At 42.4% G+C, this 10,288-nt stretch overlaps 1 protein-coding gene across 1 annotated transcript; it reads left to right on the top strand.

Annotated features, from left to right (window-relative positions):
• Window positions 1-6,408: 6,408 nt before the first annotated feature.
• On the top strand, window positions 6,409-7,819 carry dpm3 (dolichyl-phosphate mannosyltransferase subunit 3, regulatory). Its single transcript, XM_083981972.1, has 2 exons — window positions 6,409-6,432; window positions 6,675-7,819. The coding sequence occupies exon 2, from the start codon at window positions 6,715-6,717 to the stop codon at window positions 6,991-6,993; it is 279 nt and encodes a 92-aa protein (XP_083838098.1). The 5' UTR covers window positions 6,409-6,432; window positions 6,675-6,714; the 3' UTR covers window positions 6,994-7,819.
• The last annotated feature ends 2,469 nt before the right edge of the window (window positions 7,820-10,288 follow it).

Consider the following 10,288-nt stretch of genomic DNA (forward strand, 5'->3'; position numbering starts at 1 on the left):
ACAATCAGCTTTCAGGGTATTACCCACTGCCCTTCACAAATCCATAATCCTTGAATCCGTGACCTTTGGCATTTTCAATAAAATGTCAATGACAGTCACAATGACATCAATGAATCTACAGTACATTTGCATGTGGCTCCAGCTCAATGATTATGTGACATGCACAGTTATTTAAGTCTGTATAGGTTGTTTAAATGCAAACTGGAATGCAATTGGTTTTGGAGAATCTACCGACAGCATATTGATGTCATGTGCTCCCCGATGAGACTGAACCCACGTGTTTTTTTTTTCAGCCCGACCTCATCTGGTGGAACAAGAACGGACACCGTCTATGTAATGAGAGATCAAAGGCCATATCTTGTAGCCTACGTACTTCAGCGATTCCCTGCGTCCATCGGTTGGACTTAATGAGTTTTTGTATATAACCTCATGTTCTGTTTGACATATCTGGCTATCTGATGCATGCCCTGGTTTTTCCACAGCCCCCTCATTGCATCAGTGAAATAAGTCGATAAAGTTTGCACTGGAATCGTTGCGGCACTGGCATGAGATGGGCTGTCTGCCCGACGGTTTCCAGCTCTATATACAAGAGGTGATTAGATTTAATTCACTCATACAGTAGCTACATCTCAGTAAGACCTTTAGCGCAACGCATCCGTCAATGGAAAACGATGTAGTGAGGAGATAAGCCTGCAAGACAGGATTCCCCTCCTCCCTCCATTACGATCCATTATGTACACACAAGATGAGGTCAGTTTATTCTAGTCTAGACATGTAGCCCTACATCATCCACCCCGTGCTGAGAACACGGCACTGACCCACATTAATACATTTATAATCAATATCTCCTCAGGTCCCGTGCACCGACTCGCCTATCAGATGTTGAAGGAAATTGTGCAGTCCAATTTAAAACGGCCTGAGGGAAACTTTCATAGCCATGTGCCAATTAGTTCCACTGTCAATAATGGTAATGCTAAAGGACATTGTGTTCTGGGGTGAGAAGAGAGGATAGATAGACAGAGGAGGGAGACATCATCGAGCTTATGCCCGTTGTTCATTGTTAATGGCTGTTACACTGACAAGAAGCATTGGATCAGACACACACACACACACACACACATATATATACACACACATATTGTGGGGCAGTGGATGTGGTTGAGGGGGTTGTGTTATGGGGCAGAATTACACAACCCAAGACGATAACGAGTAATGACGTCTTATAAAGGTCAACAAACAAAGCACTAGTGGAACAAATGCAGGCCGTGTGATGAGATTCATTAGGACAGTATTGAGAGCGTGGAGAGAGAGAGAAAGAGGGGATGGGGGGGTGAGAGGGGGGTGATGGGGGGTGGGGAGGGGGCGCATTCCTCTGCTGTTTCACTATACGGCCGTCACAGCAGCAGCTGAAACAGGTGTGTGTCTTTACTCAGGGCACCCAGGGGCAAGACAAGTGCTATTCTCACATGGTTCAGGCTGGTCACACTTGACCACACTCTGACCTTTACGACCACTTGAGGAGCCCAAGACTTCATTAAGTAGGCCCTAAGTAGCACGGGGGTCCCACAACTATTATCTCGGCAATTTAACACAGACTCCTCCTGCCCAACCCCTAGATGATCTTGACTCAAGGATATTTACAACAAGTGTCAAAACTTTCAGGAGCCCTGCTTTGAATTGGAGACCCCTGACGAGAAGTATCACCAGGCTCTGCAGCGTTTTGACGTGCGGTCACCTCAAACTGTCTGAGGATCCTCACTTTAAACTTGCAAAGTCACAGCGCAAACTCAAGCATAACTTCACTCAGTGTGGTCTGTCCAGGCACAAAACAAAGCAATCGCACTAGGGAAGAGTCATTCAGAGTCAGAAGCACAGGGACACAACGCTAACCCTTGATTGGATGAGTGTACAACTTGCTGAGCTGTTGCAACTCAAAGCTTGAGAGTTGACACCACACGCAAGATGATTTTCAAATCTTAAAAACATGGGAGACACCACAGACATAACAACAGTTTCAACCAGACTACTATTAAACAGTTCGACCAATACCGTGAGACCACATATCTGCTGTAGGCTAGGTAGTTACAATTTCATTTTGTCATCAAATGTGACGTGAGAAGAAAAACAAATATGGAAGACGATCGGCGTTGTTGTCTGCTGGCTGTCCTGACAGAAAAACAGACAAGAGAACAAGAATATGGGTCAAAGTCTGGCTGAGATTATGGTACTATATAGTCTTTGGGAACGCCATTTGGGTCAAACGTAAAGAAATTGTTTTCAGATTTCAGATTTTATTGTTGTCTTAATGTGGATGTCAAAATAGACGTTTAAGACCAAACAGCATTCAAAAGTACAGAAGTGGCTCACACACACACTTTGCAACACAAAGTATGCAACATCCGGTTGGTGACACTTCATGGTCGGCTCATTTTCATATCGCCACTGTGAAATAACAAATAGATCTGATCTTAACAATTAAAGATTTATGAAGATCTGACTTGATCGGGGGCAGTAATTTGGACAAATAATCGTATGCGACATGATACCAGCTTCTATGGCATGTTTTTGAGTGAGACAGATCCTCTGCTGGCTCCGCCCACACAGGATCAGGCCATGGCCCTACAGTGTAAATATACATAGGCAAATATTAGATAAGGCTTGATGATTTTTGTATTTTAGATTTGTTGGTCATTTAACTCTGTGATAGAATAGTATTTACCCTTCATGTATTGTTTATGTGGGGTGACAGGTATAATGAATCTATTTTTATGATTTCTGCCCCGGTGTCAACCCTGTGAAGATGAAACGGGCTTGCTGTTTTATCGCTTGACTGGAGACTTCAATTGGACTTCAGAGCAGCTCAGCGACAGGTCAATTCTTCAGATTTTCAGAAAATCATGGAATTTCTCCTGGCTACATATTGAAATTCCTTCTGAATTATTCACTGAAATGAGTTTCTGAATAAATCTGAGGTGAGCCTCATCCTGCATCAACAAAGCCCCCTTTTTAAAAAAAAAAACCCGGACTGACAAGATCTCAGGGTTTCAGAGGTTGCCTCATCACATGAACCGGCGCTCACAGTTTGCCGATGGCTCCGCTGTTTAACCTCCAGGCTCAGTCGAGCTGAGACGATGCTTTCAGGGGCCAAAATGTCATATCAGCGCCTGGGAGCTTGAAAGACTTGGGCTGGGTTTGCCGAGCTCCCAGACAAGTATCAGTTCCCACTCTTGCACCATTGATATCCCCTTGGAAGTCGGGCATGGTGACGCGCTTTTAGTCACCCTTTCCTTTTCCCAGCCACATCTACACACACATCTAATGACAACACAGCACACAGCTTCGGTCGCCAGCTCAGGAAACAGAGGGTTCCTGTTTTTGAGTCCAAGCTCTATTGTTATCTGAAACAGCGTTTTGATAGTACTCGCTCTCTCCTTCTGTCTAGTTTTCTCAGCTCTTGCTCCACACGCTTGCGATATTACGCAATAATTATCTATCCAAATCTCAATCCCTTTATAGCTCCTTAGTGGCACACATCCTTATCTGGACCTTTCACTCTGCTAATATTGACAAAGCCAGAGAGATAGAGTCAACACAACTCTCCATTACCACCTTTCCTGTTTTATCTGTGCCTCTTATCTTTTTTGCTTTCTGGATGGAGTCACACAGTTACTCCTATTTCTGCACTTGAGGATGAAGTATCTCCTCTGCCATCGCTCTGCCTCTACCAATCCCTCTCACACACCGTCTTCATGCTTTTATTTTTTATTTTTCCCCTTCATCCCCTCTGCTCTGCTCTGCTGCTCCACTCGTTCCCCGCTGTGGGAACCGAGATGCTGCATGCAGTCTGTGGTGCAGTTGGAGGTGTTAGGGGGATTGGAGAAAAGTCTGGATAAGCAACAGCTGGATTTAATGCACCATTAAGGTCATTGGTTGTTCAAGCTGCACCTGCAAATCCCCCGATTTCACCCCCCTGTCTTAAACCTCTCTCTCCCCTGTCTGCTCCCTTCCCTCCCTCCTCTCCTCTTTTCTCCGTTGCCCTCTCCTCTTTCGTGCACATATACTCAGTCACCCCTTCTTTTCATTCCTGGTCCTCTCAGCTTTCTGCCTCTCTTGCCCTGTCAGCTATGAAGCCCTCCTCCTCCTCCCCTCTCTGGTTCTTTATCAAAAATAACTGCTGCCACTGCTTCGCCAACTCTCACTCTGGTTCCCTGTTACATCCCTGCCTCCTTTCTCGTCTCACCCTGCATGTCCCTCTCTCACTCTCTTCTTCTTTTTCTCTCTATGTCTCGATCCGATGCCTCTCTCTCTCTCTCTCTCGTTCTCCCTGTTTCAGTGCCCCTCCTGCTCACAGGCTGTTGTGTTGTGTCTGCCAGGCCCTCTCGGCTGGAGCACAGGTTTCCTGAACACTGGAACGGAACAGGGGCTGGCAGGGAGATACACTGAGAAAAGCCAGATCGGCTGTTCCCACTGAGTGTCACACACGCTCGCAGTGCTGCTCATACCCACACAACTAAAACTCAGGCAGGACACACAGCACACGCCATCGTCACGTATGTAGCCTAACACTGCAACATTTCGTGGGCTATCCCACCTGGATTCTGTTTATTCTACCAATTCAGTGGAGGAACCTGACCTTGACAGTCTCATATGTACCACATCACATCTTATCATGTGGATCCAGGCTATTTTAAGTTGCACTAAAACTAATCAAAAATAGTACTATGATTTCAGATTCATTGAAATTTGTCTCTTTGTTCCTTCTCATTAAAGCATTGTCATATAGACGCTAGGCTATCATATCAGAAAGCTAAATAACCACAATTTTCAAAATTGATTAAAAATTAATCATGCAGACACTTGCCAAACATTTACTGTTTTCAGCTACTCAAATACGGGCATCTGCTGCTTTTCTCTATTTTATATCGCTGTAAGTCTGATGTCTTTGTGAATATGAAGATGCAACACTGGACTGTGGGAATTGTTCTAGATGTTAGAATTTAAATTATAGAAAGCTTAACAAAACATCAATTTAAAGAATAAATGGCGACAAAAATAATGAATTGCTCCAACGCAGGGAGCAATTCATTATTTCTTGTTTGGAAAATCAAATGCACAAGGCAATGGCATATATCATAGTGGTTTTACAAAACCACAAAGCCATTCACAAGATAAAGCACCCCCGAACTACACTGCAAACTTGGAAAGATAATTGTTGATTTCAGGATTTAAAGATTTACTTTTCAGCAAACAGACATAAACCCTTACTATTTCCCAGCCTGCATAAACAGAAGAAACAGGTTTCACTCCTCACGTAGGCACACAGATCACTATTAACACTGGTGCAGACCAACATAAACACCACCGCCCTAAGAATAACTCTCCATTTTCCCCTAAAGAATAATGTTTATTTCTCAGTGGCCCTTTAAAGTGTCCCTCCTCCCAGCTAAGTGAATGATGTTTACATCTCCAACTCCTCCTGATTTCACTCTGGAGGTCTGTGGCCTCTGCACCTGGACAGTTCACTGCCCTGAATGCACAGACATGCACCACAGCACCTAAGGAGACATGCAGATCTATGAGCTGTGAGCTCTCTGTGGCCCCTAATGAAATTCTTGTTGGATTCCTTGCTTTAGAATAACATTAGTGTTTATAGATACCTTTCAGCTAGTGTTAATGGTAATCTAATTTTTTGAATAGCTTTTCTAAATTAAGAGGATGACACAGAGAAACTGTTAGAGGTCTGATGTGTGTTAAAAGTCTGACAGGGGCCTCATTGAAACAAATAGTTTTCTCTCTCTCAGCCGACAGGGCATTGGTGTTGTTAATACATCAGACAACATTCTAGTGCAGGGTTTTAATGAAAAACACTGGCAGCTACAAGATTGAGATTTATTGAGAAGATAAGGAGCCAGAGGAGCTGCAGTAATTCATCTTTCTGACCCCTGTATCTTCACTGCTCTCTGATGCCTCTCTAACTGCTCATGACTAAGGCAGGGAAATAGAGTGGGCTATGATATACATCAAGGGTGTAGGCCTATCATGAGTAACAAATAACATATGTAAAAGTGATAGCAGTTATACACATACTTATATATAGAAATGATAGTGCAGGTAATGATTATGAAAATATAAAATAATGCAGAATTAAACTAGATTATTTTGGTTTTACATGTTCAAAGATTGCAGCTATCTTCTTATCTTTTTGAAGTTGTTATTGAATAAGTCCTTAATGAGTATTTAAACTCCTAATTAAAGATCTGTTTGAGAATAAAGGAACTTTACTGGAAATAATAAGAAACTCAACCAAGCCTATTCCTGTTTTGATAGTGTATTTGTTAGTAATGTACCAGGAACTACATTTCCCATAAGCTGTTGCGGTTTGCGACGTCATTTGAGTGCGCAGACTAGAGCTGAGGTGGCGTTTGAGAGGAGGTAAACACGTCACATTTATTGCTTTTAACCTGATTATTGAATGAAATGTGCCGAAAGAGAAACATTTCTTTAATCTAACCCATTATTTAGGTACAACTGCGATGTTTCCTGTTTCCTACCAGCTGTGTGTCGTCCTCTGTGTTGTAGCAGCGTCGCTAACTCGGTGCTACTTTGCCATGCTAAAGCTAAGCTAACTGGATGATTGGCTTCTGAATCTGAAGTGTCTCGTTTTTGTCTCTCAGGTTATTTTCCGGCTGCTCACCTGGACTCCTCTTCGTCATCATGACTAAACTGCTGGAGTGGCTGTTCGGCGTGTCGCTGCTGGGCGCAGTTTGGGCTTTGGTCACTTTCGACCTGTTGGACATGAGCCTGCCGCAGACGTACAGAGAGGTGGCCTGGCCGATGCCCGTGTACTTGCTGGTGGCGTTTGGCTGCTACTCCCTGGCCACGGTGGGATACAGGGTGGCCACGTTCAATGACTGCGAGGAGGCTGCGAAAGAGCTGCAGGGGCAGATCAAAGAGGCCAAAGAGGACTTGAGGAAAAGGGGCTTAAAGATGTAAAAAAAAAAAAAAACACGACCAGGACTGTGTAGGAACTTTTGAGAGGAGTGAAAAGGATCCACGGACCACTGTCACACACACACAACCCAGTGTCTGCACTTGTGATGTTGAAGTCACTCAAAGGAGAAAAAGAAAAAAACAACTTTTGTATGAAATGTGTTGGATGAGATTGAACCGTGAACATTACATCAATCACAACAGCAGAGTTTGTTTGTATACTGTCAAATTCACTGGCGTGTGTTTCAGATTAAGTATTGATCAGATGTGCTTCAGCAAATGAGAAATTAATGGACCAATGGATGATGATTTTTTTCTGGGTTTCTCATTAATGTTTCCATTGTGACCATTTAAAGATCTCAACTGAAGCGAAATGAATTATGTTGAGCGATGTCAGATGTGGTTCACAGCAGTGTGCGGTAGGTATAGTTGTGATGATTAGCTCACTTTAAACCAGATTAAAGAAGCCAAGTGAGCGAGCGCAGGAGACTTCACACAGCTCAAACACCCCTGAGTTCATGATGCTAAGTTATGCGAAAATTATCAATGCTAACCAGCTGTGCATCACTGAACATATTCAACCCAAGGGCCACATTGGAACAATCTGAGTAAAGAGAGTTTCTGCTGGGAATGCTCTGATGCTTTCAACCTGCATTAGCATCATGAACATTGTACCACTGTGTCGACCTTGTTTGTGTGTGTCTGGAGAACGTTGCTTGTCAGTGTCGATGGGTTAGATTTTATCTGTAAAGCAGTCTATGTTACATTATCAAATTTCAGACAATTGTGCCCTGTGGCTATTGCTCTGGTTTAATTAAAATGCAGTCTATTTTCTTCAGGTTTTCTGCCTACACATGTGTGTGTGTTTATGTGTGTATATGTCTCTATGTGTCTGGGTTGGGAGGTCGAGATCGGGCCAGAAGGTATGCGAGTTTGTGCACGAGTGCTTGCATAGATGATGCATTCTTTCTCCAAGCATAACCCACATCGCCTGAGGGTTTTATATCAATGGCTCAATGCCTCCTTCTGTGCAAGACACAGACCTCTTTTTGTCCTGTTTTGTATTTAACGACATGGAATACATATTGTACACTTCCTTCGCTCCAATCACAAAATGTACATCGAATACGTGGTTCTGAAGTAAACCGATGTTGGCAACTGCAGGTCTTTTGTGCCCGCCTTAAAACGCTGCCTGCGCTCATTTTCACCGAGACCCTGCTGTGCATAAACAAAGCATAGTCTGGCCAAAGGCATCATTATAGGGTTTCAAAAGCTCCTATAACTTCAGAACAAATGCAAAAGAGTTGGCAGCTCTCTGTGCAGGCTCTGCCTCTTGCAACGTCACCCCCCGTGAATGTCTGCAAGCTGTTGCTGGAGCAGGCTGGATGAAAGGCAACCTGTTATTTACCAGAAAGTCTCCTACTTTGGCAGTCACACCAAAGGCTTCCCTCAGTAGGCAGTTATGCTCTTACACATAGCCACATGTGAAATAGTCAATCATTTTTCTTTGTCATCATTCTCCCCAAATCTAACTTTGAAGGCATCCATCTGTTGGTTGTTTTTGTACAGGCTATCAGACAAAAGTATAAACCAGATTAGGCCAAACATCTTAGAGGCCACATACGGTGAACAGTGCAAGCATTTTTATGCCTTTTTTCCTATAATCCCTTATTTCAAATGAATGTACAGTACATAAGCTTCATCCCAGACAAGGCCCTTGGCGTAATAGCAAGTCTAATCTGATGCACAGACAGAGATGTGTATAAAAGATACTTCACCACAAATGACCTCAAAAACTCAAACTCCATCTTATTATTATTGTTTTTTTGGATCTCCATGTCTTTCATTCATAGCGATCGGATTGTGAGGAGACTAACATCGCCACTGCTGTTGTTTTGTGGTTGAGTGGCAGCATACATGAGAGAGGATGCACAGTTACTTGAAACAGAGGGAAAATCCATAATAATGACTGAATAGCAATTTCATATCTTTGCCTGCATGCGTACTTTTGTGGCTCAGAGGTGAGAGGTTTGCTCCTCTGGCGAGAAAGCTGCAGAGAGCTGGCTTTGCATTTCAATGGACCTCTTAAAGATTCAGTGTTGTCAACTTTGAGAGCTGTTATTAGGCTGCATCATTTTGGCGCTGCAGCGGTAACGCGCCTCGAATTGGTGCATTACAGCTGCCAGACGACGGGAAGGAATAAAACTAAACCGAGGGCTGATTATCTTCGGTTGTTGGTTTAAAATTCAGTGACTTCAACGGTCCTTGCCTCTTTCTCTTCTCTGTTCTTGGAAAAAAAACAGTTGAAAGCAGCTGGATGTTTCCTTAAACATCCAACATGTTTCCATTAAATTATATTAAAAGTTTTGATCAAAATGACTTTACTGTGCTGCAGGTCTACTGTATGTATGAAAGACAATACCAGAAAATCAATCAATCAAAGGTAAATAAAATTAAAATACTTAAGTCAAAATTATAATAGCTATATAACTGGAATTTTGATTTTAATTTGTCAAACTAGTCAAAGACTCTTAAATCCAGCAGAAACATATATTTGCATGTAGCTACTGCATCTTTTTGGCCAACATAACATCTTGCTAGATCACTTTGAATAAACAGCTGAGCTGCATTTTACTTTAAATAAGACAAAAATCCAGATCAGAGGTTCAGGTTTTTTATGCTAAACATTATGGTGAACTATATGAATTTGAATAATTTTTATTTCAAAGCATCCCCCCTTGTATCACAAAGGCAATATCTGTACATGTAGCATCCCCGGCTAAATGATGGTCGGACTCTCAAACTGATGGTTCACAGTGTTTTATTCCTTGGACCGTATTCAATGTAAACACACCGTAAGAGCTATGAAAAGAAGAAAACAAAATACAGTTACCTTTACTCTTACTTGAAATTACCTTTAACTACCTTTATCACAAACAATCATGTAAGTTGACTCTCTTTTTATCTAATAAACTTATTGTAGACTCACGGGTTTTACTCCATGAATTTAAATATATATTTTAACTGCTACGATTGATGTTACAGTCATGAGGGAAAATTCACATTTTAACTGAAAGACAACCTCACATAGAGTGCAATATAAAACAATATTTGACATGAAATTAGCATTTTTAACCGTTCGTTTTTAACCCAATAAACAGTTTTTAACCTTAGCAGACCTTATATAAAACAGACAAAATACGTCCTGTTGCATTACCAAAACAACCTACGAGTTAGCTTATAGCTTCATCTCACTTCAATATAGACCGACACGGCAGCTTGGCCGATGCTAATAGTA

Source organism: Trachurus trachurus (assembly GCF_905171665.1).
Source record: "Trachurus trachurus genome assembly, chromosome: 11".
NCBI classification, from domain to species: domain Eukaryota; kingdom Metazoa; phylum Chordata; class Actinopteri; order Carangiformes; family Carangidae; genus Trachurus; species Trachurus trachurus.

Excerpts from the sequence above, each read along its gene's own strand:
- dpm3 (XM_083981972.1), top strand. The coding sequence starts at position 6,715 with ATGACTAAACTGCTGGAGTGGCTGTTCGGCGTGTCGCTGCTGGGCGCA.